At 34.4% G+C, this 18940-nt stretch overlaps 1 protein-coding gene across 2 annotated transcripts in view; it reads left to right on the top strand.

Moving 5' to 3' along the window:
- LOC125674345 (transmembrane protein 135-like) overlaps positions 1 to 18940 on the top strand; it is a 68558-nt gene that overhangs the window by 23130 nt on the left and 26488 nt on the right. For both annotated transcript variants that reach the window (XM_048911479.2, XM_048911478.2), the window contains exons 5-6: positions 1969 to 2034; positions 17826 to 17872. In XM_048911479.2, coding sequence (XP_048767436.2) covers positions 1969 to 2034; positions 17826 to 17872 — 113 coding nt within the window. The remainder of the gene's footprint in view (positions 1 to 1968; positions 2035 to 17825; positions 17873 to 18940) is intronic.

The raw sequence follows: 18940 nt of genomic DNA, 5'->3' as shown, positions 1-18940 counted from the left end.
TGCCGTTAATTTGAATGGGGTAGAATTTAAATATGTCATCTTCCAACATTATACAATAGATTAGCTCCTCTTAATGGTAGACATTCTTCTTCTCTATAATGTGATAGAAGCTAGCATCTCGCAGATGCAAATTTGGATGGAAACTTTTTTTTTTGCTGATTGACAGGATGTTGTTATTTTGTAGTCACTGGTGCACGACAATAAGCTGGTGGTGCTCATTGAAGCATGACATTTGACTGCTGATGAGGCTTTGTTACTAGCAAGCCTGGCAATTTCTGCAGTAAATGCCAAGTAGAATTAACCTCTCAGCCGATGCTGGGCCCATTCAATATCCTGCTATGTGTCACATTGTTTGCCCGGGGGTTTTCAAGTACGCAAATCTGGCAAAAATTATCTCTTCTAATTCCACCATTTGGCTTCTGCTGCGAAACAAGTAGACCACAAAAAATAACATCTCTTTTTCAAAAAACGGCAATCAGTTATGAACTCTATAAACTGACCTAGTGTTAGCAGTAAGTATTGAACTGCAGCTTTGGAGCCTGTAGTGTATTAATTGGTTCGGGATAATAGTTTGGTTGTGTGACAGTTGGCAGTTGTTGGTGACATAGAAGGGGCATCTGGTCCATTGCACTGTTCATTTTACACATATTAAAACAGATTTTTTTATGACTAATGATTGTTCTAATTAAATCCATCCAATTATGTTTCTTTCATGTTTGTGTTGCCTGCAAAAGTATGGCACATAGAAATTGATTTTGTTTAGCATTGTCTGTCTGTCCGTCTGTCTGTCACACTGTAGACTTCGTGACTATAAGACAGGTCTGTGAATTTATATTAGCATGTGTTTATCTAATGTAAGCCCATGTTCATTTAAATATATGTAGCATAATTAATGTTGACATCTCGTGTAACTTCGTCTTGTGTTCCTTGGAAAACTAGCTTTTAAGAGACATTACATTTTTGTTACAATGTTACAAAGGTAGTGTAATGAACATAATTGAAAAGCATTCGTTACACATATACACAATTCAAATTTGATATACATTATACTTTGATATATGAAATACTTGTGTGTGTGTGTATGTGTGTATATATATATATATATATATATATATATATATATATATTGAAAATCAGAATGATACATTCCATAAAAAACAATCATTTATATTTTATATATATTTATATTTATATATATATATTCGATATGCTTATAAGGTTTCGATCATCAAGAACACTTTATATTAAATCTTATTAAAAAAAGTATCCCATCCTCCGATTTTAACATTGTGTGAGTGTGAGTATTTTTTTGGTTGACTAAACAAGTGAGTGTGCATTGAGATGGAATGTGAGATGAGCATTTGTCATTTCCTATTGAAGAAGACGAGAAGCAGAAGATAAAATGTAATCCCTGTAAAAGCCTCTATTGGAAGCGGACGTCAGAATCCCGCTGTCAACTGATACAGCTATGCCAGTGATTAATGGCTTATATAATTCTTCACACATTGATGAATGAATTGTAAAATTAGAAAAATGGGAGACTCTGCCTCCGAAACTAGAGTTGTGACATGGCTGTATGATCACGTGACTTGTAATTCGTAGTCGTAAATATGATGTACAAAGGAAATTTTTAGTAATGAACTGAATTTTATTGCCAGTCATATTTCTATAAATCCACATGAATGCAGTTCAATATATAGTATATATATTCTACTTTTTGCACCTTAATTTTCTCATTTGTTATTTCTATGTTGATGTATTATATGATGCTATTAAGTGTTTATTTACATAAAAAGAATTAAAACATAGAATTGAGAATTCATTTTGTTTTATAGTAATCATGTACTGTAGAAAGAAATAAGCATCCAATTTGATCGTAAAATTTTGAAAAGTGAAATTTCTTTTCCTCCTAAATTGGTTCAGTTTTATTACAAATTTAAATTTTGTTTTTATTTTTTCCTGATTTAGGCAACAGAGACTGCATACAGAATGGTGCTATCACGGGGATGGATAAAACCAGTGAAGCATGGAGAGGTGAGTCATTGTGAGCGGGGACTCATGTTACCATGTGCCGATTACGTCACAAATCTCCTATGACAAAACGTGTCTGACAGATGGGTTAAGGGATAATTCAAAATCGTTGATGAATGGTTATTGTCTTGGCAGTTAAAGGATCTGATCTAGTGGATCCAAATTATCTGATGTTGTTTATTGCGAGGGAGAAATAAGTCAGAATTTTACAGTTCTTCGTACTATTATGGTGACACGCTGTCTGCAGAAATTGGAAAATTTCTCTGACGTTTTGATGAAAATTTTTGGTAAAAGCAGATTATTGTGTACTGAGTATTGATTTTGATTTAAATAATCATAAAGCGTGTAATTGTTCATTTGATTTATGTACAAATCGAATTTGGAGTAATTTGCTGATTTAGAATAGTATTTGTTATAACATAACCGAAGATAAAGGTCCGCTCTCGTTTTTCTTTATTTGACGTAAATTTGATGAAATAACTAAAAAAGTGATTTGTACCCAAAGGACATGCAATAACTTTCTGGTTATTTTGATTATATATGGTGTTTAATAAATGGTTGTGGATGAAATTTTCCTGTGATGTTGGATAATGTGATGGCGATTTATGGGTGCAAATATGTATGCATGCTATGAAAATTGGTCACACAATTTAATAAAGGTTAGAATTGATGTCGCACCATCTTCACTACCCTGCAATTGTATATGATTTAGCATGTAGTTAATAATTAAGAAAAGTAGAATTTATGACACTTAGCAGTTTCTGAAACATTTAAAGCATGCTGAAATGATATATTGATAACTTGAAACATGATATTGGAAGATGTTGGTGTTATATATATGGACTGACACTTTCATCTTTTTGATCATTGCAGCTGTCAAAAACAATAAAGTTCTTAAGCTATCGGAGATAAGTACTCCGTAACAAGCCTCTATTTTTGTCAAGGAAGACTGGGTTTTTTTATGAAGAGACAAAATTTTTGATAGAATTCCAGAATTCAGAGTTGTGCTCATCTAAAAGATTTTAAAGAATTTATGGAAAGAAAATGAAATCGATCAATGCGTGCATTGAAGTGAAAGTGAGTAAATCGGTGCAACATTTCATAAATTCTAGTCTTTTTTTCAAATAGTGGTGTATATTTCTTTTATATTGTGTTCTATTAGTGTTCCTTGGCCACTTCATTTATTGACAGGTTAATTGATATAGTACAGGAATTACAACAATTCATTTCCATCGTATTACTGTACGACAAGTAATTTTTACTGCTACAAATATATTATGAATTTAGGTGCATGAAGGGTGATTTCTATTTTGACCCATTTGATTTGTTTACGAATTGACAACTTATTAAATACATGGATCATCCGAAAGACTAATGGGTGTGGCTCCATAGGTTTACATTCAGTTGCAGTACTTTCCTGATAGTGTAAAGAATATTCCGTATGTTTGATATGTTTAGTGGCAGTGCTTTCACGATGGTGTCCAGAGCGGTCTGTTTGTTTACATTTAGCAGTACGTGGCATACGACGAAAGTCACAAATTCCTGGATTTGTCTTTGGGATATTCTTTATTTCATATTTGGTATTCTTTCAATTTCTTACGTTAAATCAATATATTTTGCATGCAATAAATTTTCTGTTTATCATTAGCCTTTATTCATTTTTCCATGATGAGAGGTGTAATGGAAATGTTTGAATTTGCCTTATAACTTATACACACAAGCTTCTGGATTCTGGAAGGGTTCATGTTCTTTGAAAATTCTGCAATATTCAAATTAGTTTTATTTTTTACACTTTGCGTTAATAAAACCTAATATTTTTCAAAGAATTTAATTCTCTGTAATGAATGCGAAAAGTGATTGTCAAGGAAATTTATTTTGGCTGAATTCCTTTAAATTTTCAAAATAAATACAAGTGTATGTTTTAAAATTTGTATGAAGATATTAAAACTGTCTATGTATACAGTTTGTTGTCTAAAATACATTGGAAGTATTAATAGTTACTAAATTAATGTCCTATGCAATACACAGATGAAAGTGCTAGTGGAGAGGAAAATTTAAAAAAAAAAAAAGAAAAAAGAAATTTAAATAGCAGATCTTAAATTAACCTAAGCTTAAAGTAAAATAAAAAGTTGAATCAGGCCAATTTATTGATGAAGGAAAAACTGAAAATAAAAATTCATGTTTGTGTGTTTTGATTAATGCTTTAAAATTTTATGTGTACGGTTTTTACGAATTTGTGAAGCATGTTAGAATAAGTCGCACAAAAATGACATGTTATACAGTATGTACCACAGATGAGCGCATGAATATTCACAAAATTTAAATTTCTGTTTAAAAGTCAACATTGTTATTAACTTACTAACTTCACTGTTTCATTGAGGAAATTCATGTAATATCAAAAAATGTGACATTGATTTTCATAATGTATTCACCCTTCCAAGCAGGGCAAGTGATGACATAATTAATCACTGGGCCCAAATTAGTCCGTATTGGACAGGTGTGTAGAATTTATTAATAGGACATTTGCTTTTACTATTCATCATACTTGGCCTGTGTGCTTGCCCAATAACCAATTGTATGCATATGACCGGATTTTAAAAAGCATATTCAAACAGATGGCATGATTACCTTGAATCTTGTCTCTTATGAAGACCAGCTTTATCAGTTCCCTATATTTTATGCAACCCTTTAACCCGAGTTGTCTGCCCTTAAGGTCCCATGGAATCTGATCAAAGCCTCCTATTTGTATCATTTTACTAAGATTTTGAAGGAAGATTTTATATATGGTGTTTTATTTTGATTATCTTTCATTTATTTAGACAATTGGAAATATTCCGGAGTACTACAAGAAATTAGTAGTGCGCTGGCAGCAAAAAATAAAACAAATCAAAACATTATAAAAATTTTGCTAGCAGGGATTTCTAGGTAATTAGTAAGAACAATATCTTGCATGATCAGTTTTGATAACTATCCACCGAATTGTGTGTCTTTGATCTCACAATTTTCCGAAATCTAGGAGAGAATTACTACAAGACTTTGCTCAAGGAAAAATTTAGATGCTTCCGTAAGCATCGGAGCAGAAATACCAATAGCTTATCTCTTCACTAAACAGCTGTTTTAATTTCAGTAATTGCTATCAGTTTGTAATGGGTTGATGTGGCAGTGCCTTTTATGAACTTGTGAGTTTCACTGTTATTGTAGTAGAGAATATGAAACCTGGGAGGGGGAGGGGGGGTTGGGGTTGCTGGGGTGAAGTAGTCAAAGCTGAATGACTCTTGTATCTTAGATTTCAATGGTTTATAAAACAATTGTCATGCTTCAGTAGATTTCCCACTAATGGAAAGAGTACTTCCAAATACAAAAGAGTTTACAAATGAATGAAACAGGGTAAATTTAACCTGGGATAGTTCATTTTATGCCACCAAATTTATGCATGACATTTCCTATTTAAAAAAAAAATGAGAGAGAAAGAAATGGGAAATATCAAATTAATGTCTTGAAAATGAAATTAAATTATCTGAGCTATCTATGCCACGATTTAATGGAAAATGGCAAGATTTCAAGAATTTATTTTCACACAATGAAATTGATAAAAGAACTTGAATGAGAATACTTGCGATGTTTTGAGAGGAGTGTGTTCTGATAGTTTATGTATTTATTCCTATAATAACTCATCAAACAGAAGAAATCATACTTGTTGAAGTTATAACCCCTAAGTCATGGATGGAACTTGATAACATTCCTTATTATTATTTTTTATTGCAATGTTTGATTGCCATCACACGACAATGCCAAACAGCACAGATAGACAAACAAACAGGGAAGTTCTGCAGGCATGGCAGGAAGGGGAACTATGCAGATAAGAGATATATCTTGTCTTGTTAATCATTGCTGACTGCAGAATCAAGCCCTGGCATGTTATGTCCCATTATCACATAAAAAATAACAACAAACAGATCTCTGACAGAAGCCAGGGGTCATGTCAAAGTGCAAGGTTTGGATGGCAGCGTTACTTCTGGCAAGTTAATGATATCTGCTGTGGATGTTGCTTTTTATGCCCCCAAGATTTGACAGTCAAGTAAGGAGGATGTTTGTGTGGTGTCTTTGCCCACAGCTTTTAACCTCAGTCATAATGCTTGAATTATGATGGATAGAGGCTTCTTGAACTTAAAGTTCAATGCCATAGTTATGTGATAATAAAGGTCAGGGTTGTTTGTCAGCAAATTTAGACTTCACCATGCTTTGGAGGCTTGGTGTCTCACAAACACATCTTGAATCATGTTGTAAAACTTCGGGGGGAAAATTCTGTATCTGATCTTTGATTTATAAACTGATAAATTCATGAACACAAAATTTAGAATCACCATGAAATATCTTGATGACCTTAGGGATAAATCTTAAGCTCAAGACTTGTAGAAATTTGTTTTGGACAAGATTAGGTTAAATGTAAGTGATGATAAGGAATGTTTTGAGATGGTCCCTTGAATGACTGTATTCTGACGGGAAATGAGCTTTGTATGTCTGTCAGTGGCGTGGCTTGTGTTTCCATGGTTTCTGCAGAAGACATGTTGTACAATTTACAGGCTGACAGATTTTACTTTTTTCAGCACATTTTCGGGAGCTCTGGATTGAAGATTTTGACAGGTATGCTGGTTTGCTGGGGAGTCTGACTGAATAAATCATGTTTGTTGAAGATGTTGAAAAGGCCAGAGGTCTTCTAATGAAGCAAAAAACCAGATACACAGTGAAGGGAAAGGGGGGATTGAACATGTCTTTCACCAAAAGATATGGGATAGATTATTTTGGTTTCAACCTCACAAGGTCAAGAGGTCGTGGGAGATAAATATCTACAGAATGATAGGTTTTTTTTTAAGGTTGCTTACAAACTTCTGTATGCTTATTCCCACCACCATAGGTGACATTTTTAATATCATTAAGGCTGGGATAATTTGGACAGGAATAGACCAATGGGCCAATGTGGAGTATGCACATTTATGTAATTATAATGCCATTTCCTGGTTTCAATGTGGGCTCAGTGTACTTTTGCATGGATTGTGGCCAATTTTATCACATGATTTATAGTGTCAAATGAATAAAATGAAAATATTAGAGTGAAAATGAATATGCACAAATGGGCCTCCTCGTATATATTGATCAGCGCTGTTACAAATTTCGTATAATGTTTGAAATTGGATAGCTAATCATGAATTTTCTTAGCAAGTGTGTGTATCAAAGAATATTTCGAATTAGTTTATCTAGTATAAAAAAAAAATTCATGAAATATTTATGCAAAACATGAATTGATTTTGAAATTCTGGAAGAGGAAGTTTTGTGTTCCTATATATTTTCATTATTGCTTTTTTTGTTGTTGGAATTTGTTTGTTTGCCCCAGTTGAACCATGAATGGTTTTGGATCTTAAATCGTCATTACGTGTGGAGAAAGAAGTTTTTAATCAAAGTCAGTCTTATAGATTTTGACAGACATGGGATTTTAGTGGCTATGTGTTGACAGTTCGTATGATAAGCTATCATCGAACTGACTTTGATTCATTATACGCAGATGATCTCCTTGGTTTTTAGGTCCATTTTGTTCTGCAAATTCTTGGAGAAAAATCAGAGCACGCTTCTCTTGATAAATTCCATCATTCATCACACTACAATTTTTTGATATTTTTTCCCCCCATTTCTGCAGATAGGCGGATGCCGTAGTGGGGGAAATGTGTTTTTTAGAAATTAGAAAGATCAATCAAAATTATTACAAGTAGGATAAAAATTCTAGATATGCTAAGAAAACCCTTTTTTTTTTTTAAACTGCAATTTTCAGTCTGCATGTGTTTGGCTGAAACTTTAAAACATTTGGAACATATGTCTGCAAAGTATTCTTTGAATCTTCGTTAAACATGAACACTTTGGTCAAGAATTTTAAGGACCCCCTCCCCCTTGATTTCTCTGAACTGTTACTTTGGTAAGACAGATGGAGTCTGGACATTATCATAGAGGGCACTGTAAAGATACTGAAATGAGGCTGGATAGGGCCAAAGGAAGTCGTTCATTACTGTCAGAAGGCAACTACGAGAGACAGGTGTGAGACAATGCTAGACGTCACCTCTTCTCACCTTCGACTTAAATCAACATCTCTGACATTGATAACTATGGCTTCAGGACTGCATCATTTAAAGTTTTTTGTATGGCAGATACATGTCATGTGGATATACATTTCACAGCGGGCTTCCTCTGACATGTGCCAGCAAGGATGGCTCGGTAGCAAGTTTCTCTGCCAGGGTTAATTTATGGCGACGGAGCAACTCAACAGCCCTATTGTCTTCATTCATTTCTCCCTTCTGTCAGCTTTATCATTTTCCTGGTTAACCTCATCAGTTTAATGTCATTGAAAAACATATCCAGTTTCATATATATATATATATTTACTTGTTTTAATACATTTATTCATGTTTATGGTGTCAGCATTGATGTTTGTCAGCGAGCTTGGCATGTAAAAATGCTAACATATTTTCATATCATGTTGTATTTTCAGTGCCAACACATTCATGATACGCCATGTTCTAAATCTGATACTATACAAGAAGCTAAAATAGTACAGCCATGAGACAATGGTCTGCATGTGGCCGTCAATGGCAGATTTAAATTATTAACAATAGGAATTTTGAAATCCAGCAGAGGACATTCCACGTAACACTGAGACAGTAACTGGAGTGATATGTTACATTTATCACCCTAATCACCAGCAGATATGACATTTAAAACACCAGGGGCATTAACATAGTTTGTTCACCTTAAATGACCCATAGCTCACCTCGTGAGGTCAAGAAGGCATGCCTGGAGGTGGATCAAGTGGCTTTTGGGAGTGGTATATGTGGTCAGTGACTGATCAATTTGGTTTCTCACACACATGTCTGTATTATCTGAATCTAAGCAATTCTTAGTAAACAATCCTTCAAATTTACAGTAAAGCTAGGGGAAAAAAACCAATAAGATTTTTTTTATTTTCTTCTTCAAATGGAATTTAAATATTGCAGGGATATATATATATATATATATATATATATATATATATATATATATATGCATTTACATATCAAAATCTGCAAAAATCTTCTTGATAAATACACAAATAACACTTCGTGCTGCACACAAACAGATCGCATTTTGACAACTGTTATCAAGCGTTAGGTAAGCTACTCATACGGTTCAAGGTATCGTAATAAATAGGGAGTGTCACCTCTAATTTTATGACGACTTTGTAATTATTTTACCACAATACATTGTCTTGCCCCGTATCATTTCTCAAGTGTCATCTTAACACTCTACCACAGGGATTTCATTACAACTGTTGACAAATAAATTCTTCTCGAGGAAAAATTACCGGTAATTGCCAGTACGTTCCCTATTACCGGAAAAGTCCACAAACATTGTAATTATTGTTTATAACAACAATGAATGGACCACGTTTCACAGTCTGGAGATTACAGACACTGTTGGAATGTTTGATTGGTACTAATGTTCAGTAGTATTTAAATGTTAAAAAAAAATTATGAGTACCTGTGTTACTTTCTGCCTGTTCAGATAGCAAGTTGTGAGTTTTAGATAAAAGTTGTGTACTTTTTTTCACCTGATACTCTATACATAGGATATGTTTGTCCCTGTTTTATTTTGGTGACTTAAAAGTGGAGTAATTTATATCCAGCACTCTAAAGTTAAAAAAACCCATTCAACTTTGTAGGCAAATTCAAAATGGAGCAGAAATGATAGTTTCTGAATTATACAATCAAAGGAAAATGATATAAAACAAAAAGTTTCTGGTAGATAGTTTGACTATCAACAGTACTTGTTAAGGGATTGTTTATAATCTCCCAACAAAAAGAATTTATTGTCTCTGGGGAAAAACAAGTATTATGTTGAGCGTGGCCTTAATTCTGCAGTACGCTTAGTGTGAAATTTATGATGAATTTCCTGTTACTCAAATGCATCATCATGGCATTGCGTCTCTTGAGATGACAGGAGTGTGCCTTAAATAATAATCATATCAGGATTTGTCCAACAATTCGCACTCCTTTTTTTACGCAGAAGTGCTCAGCTAGTATAAAATTATTTGCGCAAATCATCAATGGAATTATTATCCTCACTATTAAAATAAAACAAAATCCTGTACAATTAAAGTATGCATGTCTGGGATATTTTGCAACATGCACTTTTAGTTTGTTTGACCTTTTTGGGATGTTTAATTTCCCATCATGTCCCCATAAAACCATCATCTTCTAAAACCGACAAATGGACTGGACCATTATAGCATTATCTGAGTGGCTTCTGGTGACATGGATCCAAATATCCGGTTGCAGAAAGCTAATATTTTCCCAGGAACCTGCTTGACAAGCCTTGGCCATACCAACATAATGAGGGATTAAGCTAACAGTTTGATTGCATATTTATTAAAAATGCAGGTCTTTTCTTCAAATTAGAGGATTCTGAATAAAATTAGTCAGGAATTTTGTATTACTATCTATTTTTTTTTTATTCAGTATCAAGTGAATCTATAAAATTGTTTTAAGAGAACGTGTGTCAAGGACAAACAGTTAACAATGTCTAAACTTTATGCATGTGAGACGTACTGTACTTCCGTTTGAAATATGGTGATGATGTAATACCGGTGTAATCATCCAGAATCTGAAGAACAATTAGATGTTTGCACAGACCTTTCTGTTCCAGTCGGTACCAGAGATATCGGACTCATTAACTGCTTAACGTCCTCTCCATAAAATATCATTTAATTCGTAACCTTTAATTAAAAAAAAAAGAAATTCACAAACACTGATACACCTTTATAATTTATTGTCTGCTGTAACATGGTTTGTGCATGTGTGTATACCTACATAGATCATGAAGGTTGAATAATAGCAAGCATGATCATGTTACAGGGTGATTTAGATGCTCTGGTTTGAAGTAAGACTTTTCAATCACTACAAACAAAAGTATTGTCTCTGCAAACCTCCATCAAGGCTCTCTCTCTCTCTCTCTCTCTCTCTCTCTCTGTTAAAGAGTAATTATAACACATTTAAGTAGGGAATATTGGTTGTATGAAACCATGTTTATGAAATCTTATTGCTGGTATGTGCAATTTTAAAAAAAAAAAAAAAAAGGAAAGGGAGGAGGACCGTGTTAGTAGGTCATAGAAAAACATCAAATTTTACATGTAGATTCCTATTTACCTTAAACTTCATGGAAATCAGGTTTCATAATACAAACTTTTATTCAGTTAAACTGTCTTCTATATACCTTAATGTAGTTGTAATAAAAGAGGTAAAACAGAGACAATGAAATTTATTCATTGTTTTGTGAGTTTTATAGTGTATTGTTTTAAAAACAATTAACAGTCAGGTGTTTAATGAATGAAGACTCTTTAATTAAGCACAATAAATTGCCTTCATTTCATGTTCTTTTATAATGTTTGCTTTCTAGTAGCAGTTGTATTTTCAATTCATTTATTTGAATCTTGTCACCATGTACTATGTACAGAAACTTGCATGTAAAATCAAACAGATTATTCATATTCAATATTAATGGCATGCATGAAAGATAAAAAATTTGAAAATAAAATAGTTCCAACAGAAATTTAGCATATTACAAAAAATGTAAATACATTGTATAGGAATTCTAGGCTGGGGAGTTTTTGTTTTTTTTATGAGCAAACATAATTTCCTTAACAAGCAGTGCCTGATGTATGTGTGTATATATATATAGAGAGAGAGATGCCACCCCGGGAGATGAGGCCTCCCTTCTTCCTTTCCCTTCTCCTCTGGAGCTCTTCCATGTTGTGTTAGATATGACTTTCAAGTCAAAACTCCTTAACATTTTTACCATTATGGCTGTCATCATTTTCAGTTACTGTAACAGGTAAAGTGTTTCCCAGTAATGAAAAATCATCCAGGGGTTTCACTGATTTTTCGAATTCTACACCAGATGCTTCCCTTAAAGAAAATCTTGAATTCCAGCAACGAAAACTGAAAAACAAGATCTATTAGAGGGTGTTGGAAGGCTAACTCTTTCAGTTAAAAGAAAGGGGGGGGGGTCCTCTTTATATCTGCCTGTCATGGTACTCTGTCCATCCCACTATTTTCATCTAGGCCATAACTGGATAGTAGAGAGACATTAAAAGCTCATAATTAGCACAAAGTTTGTTTATAACCAGGCTGTTCATTTGGTTAAGGTCACTGGTCAACAAGGGGTATAACTCTCATCCGGACAGCTTGAATTTTTATTTTGTATGGGGATAGTTGCCCGGATGTTCTATGATATACATTAAGCAAGTGCTGGAATGAGGAGATACTATCAATCTTGATTGATGGATATTTAAGAAATGAATTTCATTTTTGAAAACACATAAGAGTATAATGAACTGTGATGTTTCGTGCTGGCGTACTTCATGAAGCAATAAAGTGCTTCATGAAAAAAAAGTATGCCGGTGTAAACCATTGCAGTTTATACACTCATCATTTTCAAAAATGAAATTTATTTCTTATATTTACATTCTATTTTCATTTCCGTTGGAATTTCCAGCCTTTAAAATTAATATACAATATCAATTAAGATTCATGCATGCATTGTTCACTACTGCATCGTATTCATGAGGAAATGGCTATCATTATAATTGCATGGTAACAATATCAAAGGCAATAACATTGAAAATGTAGATAAATATATTTGGAGTAATGATGATGAAAATTTTAAAGATTTTAAAAAGTGACTAAAAGATTTATACGGGTATGTTAATATAAACATAAATTTGGCCATGAACTCCGAAGTAATCAATTATAATAGGACAAAATCGTGACCTTGACGTTTGTTTGGAATCACAGAATTTAAGTTCCCTACAGGTGAAATCTATTTCTTTCTTTAAAAAAGAATAACTTGAGCTTTGTAATCAGTGATAATTAACCCACATGTACTTTTGCCATGTGGTTGTTACGTAAAGTGTTGTTGCGTATTACCCAAACCCTGTGTCACCCAGTGTTTTATTAACCATACCACATGCCAGCAAGTCTGTCTTCCATACAGCGCCTGCAAATCTCCCACAAAAACTCATCAATACATGTCAGTTGTGATGGTAATTGGTGGTCGGAACTCAAGTGTACAAAAAGACGAGAAGTGCACAAAAAAAATGGAGATGGTTTGCATGTTAAGTCACTAGGAACATGTGGGTGGGCTGCCACCCGAAGATGAAGCTACTATAGTCAACCATTTTCTTGACCATGTAGCATTGTGCTTTCATTGAAATCGGATAAGTAGTGAATTTTAAAAGGGGGGGGGGGGGAGATGACATATCATTTAAGAGGTATCCTTTTTATTATGGTGTGAGAAAAGCTCTTGTTGATTGAGGAGGAATTCATGTACCATCATCGTTATAATGATTTTGGGAGGAATGATAGAAAAGTTTCATATTCTCCAAATGAGAATCTAACTGATGATTTTGCTTTTTTATCCATGACATGAGGAGTCAATCTTCATTGATCATAGAGGTGTTTGAGGTGGTTAACCATCACTGAAATATTGCTGCCCTTCTCTGTGGGTGATAAACTTCGACCATGGCAGGCTGTGTGATGGGTTCCATACTGACATCCCGAGTGGAAGTTTCCTGAATTTAGCATGGCAAAGCACAGTTAAATATTTATTCCCGATAAACACAGATTTTTAGACTAATTATCCCAATATAAACCTTCATTGAGGGGATCACGAATTGTAAACTTTAAAGTAAATGAAAAACAAATTTCTCTTTTCTCCAGCTTTCTTCACCTCTGTAAAAGATTTGGTACACAGGGGAAGAAATTTTAAAGTTCCTCACACACACTAAACAATCAATGAATATCTCGATTTTCATTATCGCCTTTGTTTTGTTTTTTGTCCCTGCTTTAATTTATGCTGGCTGACACACTTTTGGTAATTAAACAGATGTTCTAAATTCTATCATTTATAGATTTTTTTTTTCCAAAATGGAACATATGTCCTTATTATGGTATATCAGTTTTCATTTGACACTTAAAGCGTCAAGTAGTAATTAGACATATTTAAGACAGAGATGATTATCGATGTGCAATATGGCATGTAATTCATTTCAAAATTATCAGGTAGCATGGTTGACAAGAGAATTATTTTTTCAGGAGCTCATTATTCGTCCATGAAAGAAAAATTTAATTTTTTAGAATGTCAAAATTCCCGTGAGAGGCAGACCTCCGCAAAGTTCTGAAGTTAAAAAAAGGTGGATAATTCTATGAGGGATTAGGTGTAAGATACAATCTGCCAGATCAGAAAAAGTGAATCCTTACAACAGAGAGCTACCCCACATCCTTAAATTCTGTAACAATGAGAGTCGGTACCTTAAGGTTTTCTTTATTAGTAGATACTAGTGTGGCCAGACACCCTCAAAGTACAAAGCACATGAAAATAATGTGAAAATAATACTTTTCTGTATTCAGGTTTTTTTTTATGATGAACTGTTAGTTGAAATGAATTTGTGCTGTTTCATGCTTAGTCAGGCAAACAGTACCATTAAACCATGCTGTGTGTCCATGACCCTGATATGAAACATGCTCTGTATCATAAAATGCACTGGCTGCTTCAGGCTGCCTCTGGGTGTAGATATTTGTAACCATTGCCCACCACCATACACCCGTGTTTGGAGTGTAAACAATCATTTGAGTTATTGATGACTGGGACAGTTTATTTACTGCCAATCTGTTGGTATGTTGACACTATTAAGTGTCTATATGCTCTGCAGGGATTTGGGTGTCTGTGATTGTGTGCAGGAGGCCGAGGGCCCTCCATTACTCGGGTATCAACCCAGAATCAATAGGCCTGTACAAAGCCGAGTTGTCGGTATAGACCTATTTTTGTCTCAGACTCTCGGGAAAGTGCAACTTTGGGGCACTTTCACATGAGTATATTGTAGGCAATGATAATACAAATATATGTGCATTTTTCGTGTAGTTGAAAAAAAAAAAAAAAAAAAAATCGGCATAAGTGTTGAATGATTTTCACTCTGACTGCAATGATTTACAATACATGTCCTCGTACAGCTTTACTGATTTCTTGGCCTTGACCTTTGACCTCAGAAGCTGAAGCTAGGTCTTGGTGATACTATGATTCTGGATCCTGCAAGGGTTAGAATGAGGGAAAAGGGGCACTATCTTTAACCGCTAGGGAATGTCTCACTCCAATGAAGACTGAATGGAAGGTTAAGGAGAATGTGATATATCCACATTGTCAGTATGTGAAGTTTGAAGATGACATTGTTACTTGCATTTAATGCATTAAAACATTTTTGATGGGGAGGTAAAGGGGTTGATTTGTTTAACTTGTGCCCTAGTTTAATTCCTCCCAAGGGATCGGGCTATTTCTCTCTAGATCAGCTACTGACAAGACAAGGTAGGGCGAACTGCTGTTGGTACGTGCAGTCTAATGGAAAATTTGAACTCTTAGTTATCATAATTGTGCATATATACCCACTCGATATGCATTTATTCAAGTGTCAGCTAGTGCACTTGTGATTCAAAGTGGGGGAAGTTGCAACGTCCTTGGGTACTGAAAACCTGTCAGTTCCCCAATAACAATACCGTTGTATTACATCTGCAATTGAATGCTTGGTATTGAGAGTTTTGAATGGTTGCATGCATTAGAATAAAAGGATGTGTTGGGACATCTGATCCTAATGTTGCCAATTATATCAGAAATTGATTTTTAGGCTGCTAGATAATGTAGCTCCTCAGTAATTATGATGGATTATCATGTGGCCTGATACTGGTTGGGAGGATCGTGGATGTTAAAATGAGAAAAACTTATGATTGTTTATTACATTGAAATCATTATATCGGGATGTAACTGTATGGATAGCAAGAGATTTTCTGACACATGTGCTGATGGTCACGATAAAGACAGTCTGCTAATTATGTCTCATCATACTGACCAATAAAAATGCTCTGTAAAGCAAAAAGTATATTTAAGATGTTGAAATTTAAAAAAAAAAAGAATCAAGAAAGATATGAGGATTCCGTATCTGTTGATAAAGACACAGAGTAGTTAATGCACTCACTTCTTAATGCGAGTTCGATCTCTGATCCTCAGGATTAGCAGCGGTTGTATGTGAGAGGGTCTCCCACTCAGACGTGTAGGTTTCTTCCGGGTACTCCTGTTTCCTCCCACATCAAAGACCCTTTCGAACCAATATCTGAGGTGATGAGAGGCATTAGTACAAGTTGTATAACTTGTTTGCTAAAGGTCATAAAATAAATAAAGTGTAAACTTATACTAGAAACAGAGATATCTTTTTTGAATTGTCGATTGTCAGGTCTCCTTTATGTGTATATAAATAGAATCATTGCAATTACATAATAGTCTGTTATTTTGAAATATTTAACAAACCACTATTAAATACTAACAACAACAACCCCCCCCCAAAAAAAAAACTCCCATCATTTGATTCCATGGTATAATTTTTAGTCATGCAAATCGAAATTAAAAACGAAACATGCAGTCCAGTATGCATTTAAAAATTCGTGTCAGGATAATGTTAAATGTAGTACAATGCATTAGCGACAACTTATAATTTTTTGGTACGAGTTTCCATAGAAAAATTTGATTAATGGTGTGGGATGTTGGCTAATTTTTCAGTTATGACAGAAATATTTCCATTAATGGCTTTGTGGGATAAAATTCTCCTAATGCAGAAACTGTCTCTGTGTCATGAAAGCCTAAATGATTCCTCTCATGAGTGACAGAAACTTCTCATAAAATTCTCATTAAGACTGAGAGCAAAATAAGGCTATTTTTAATTGTCGGAAAACAAGATCTATATGTAGCGTAATGATGAACAGAACAGTACAAATGATCGACTTGTTGTGGGGTTCAGTTTCGGTTGACAGAAAATGATTTTGGTTTTTGTCTAGACTAACTAGGATGTACATTATTAATTATTAATAACTGACCAAAGCCTTTATGTATACTGAATATAAGAATTTAATTGTACCACGTAAATTTAATTGAGGATTGTAATTTTTGTGGTTTAGTATACAATACTGTATCATAATTGCATAATCTTCAGGTGAAATGATTGAATTTCATAACATAATCATTTGTTTTCTCATAGTGTAGACTTTTTTAAGACCTCATCCCTTCCACATAATAAGCACCGTGAGGGGTTTCTTAAATGATATTTACCAATCAGGGAATAGCTAGAAAAGTTGCAGAATGCAGGGTTTCCCAAACTTCTTTGCCACTAAATTTGATGTGATTTTTCCCTGAGTTTATTCCATCCATGTGGGTGGTTTATAGATACGCCATAGTACATAATTAAAATCATTAATAAAATCGTACAGTCAGGCAGAGAGAAAACAACATTGTAACATCCTAATGAATAGGAGGAATCTGCGACAGTCATTTTTATGTAGTGATTAAATCGAGAAATAGAACTCGCAAGAAGCATTCCGTGGAGAGTTTCGACTTCAAAGACAGATAACTATGTCCCTTGATTTCTCATCTCGAATATCAGTCAAAGCTTAGACTCGTTTACTGGGTATAAATACTGTGTTTACAACTAATAGCACTGGTAGTCTGTAGACAATTAGTAGGTCCAGGGATCAATTTATGATGGGTTTTGTTTTCTTTAATTAGTAATAGGGCCTTGTCATTTCATGTATTTGAACTTCAAAATATCAATGTGCATGCAACTTTTAACTTGACTGACCTTTGTGAAGAAATATAATTTTTCCTGTCATTTTCTGTACTTTCAGGTTTTGCTGTTCAGCGTGGCATCTGCCATTTACCTGTATTTCTTCAGGTAAGTATTGTGCAGAGATACAGATATCAGCTGAAGATATGCACAAAGTTTACTGAGTGAAGGTTGATAGATATACTGGCCAGGGATAGAGAGATCCCATTGACACAAGTTATATTTCAAAGTCTTTTACATCGAAGATCTGGGATCATACTGTTTTTGGCTTGTTTGTCTGTCTGTCCATCTTTGTTAAAACTTAATAGTTTACAAAATGGAGACTTCATTCAAACATGCAGACAAGGTTAAATTTTTGCTAGCTCAAGGTCAAATGTCAAGTTTTACCTTTCTAATGTTAAGGGGCATTACACAAACACATAAATTTGCAGTGGACGTATAGGGAGAGGGGGGGGGGGAGTAGGGAAGAGAGAGTGAGAGAAGGGAAGAGAGAGAGAAGGGAAGAGGGAGATATTGTGTATGATGTTTATTGCTTAGAAGTGTGGGATGGATCTCCAGGTATTTGGCAGTACCTATAGAATACAAGATTGTATAGTAAGAAACTAACGTGACTGATGTCAGGTTGTCAGGCGGATTTGGTCAGAAGCATCTCAGGCATGCCAGAACTTTGGTACATGATAACTCAGGACAAGTGAGATGGTTTCCGCTTTCTAGATCTGTTAAGATCTGACATGCCTCTGGCTCCCCTTTGTCTACGAACCCCTGGCTTTGGGAGGTATTCATATTTTCAGCTCCACCTGTGTGTATTTTCTGTCCGTATTTGTAGATAAATGTTCATTTAAACTTGACCATTTATCTTCCTGTGTAACTTTATCAACTGTAGCACCGAGTAAGAGCGAAATTTCTGTCCTGTTGGTTGGCCCCCACAACACCTTAATCAGAAACCAAGATGTATATAAACAAGGCTATAATAGTTAATTCCACAGTTGTTACCCTGGCATCATTATGGTACAAACACTCGACACATCTATATATCGCAGCAAAGACAACATTCCATGAGAAGCACAAGTAACCATGGCCTTAGGCAAACACTACCACCAAACTTTTTCTATGGAAAGGGAGATAACTCTTAAAACAATTAAAAGAATTTTTTTTTGCTTTAAAAACCCATTTTTC

This window comes from Ostrea edulis, chromosome 3 (genome assembly GCF_947568905.1).
Source record: "Ostrea edulis chromosome 3, xbOstEdul1.1, whole genome shotgun sequence".
In the NCBI taxonomy this organism is placed as follows: domain Eukaryota; kingdom Metazoa; phylum Mollusca; class Bivalvia; order Ostreida; family Ostreidae; genus Ostrea; species Ostrea edulis.
This window is presented reverse-complemented; position numbering and strand designations above follow the sequence as displayed.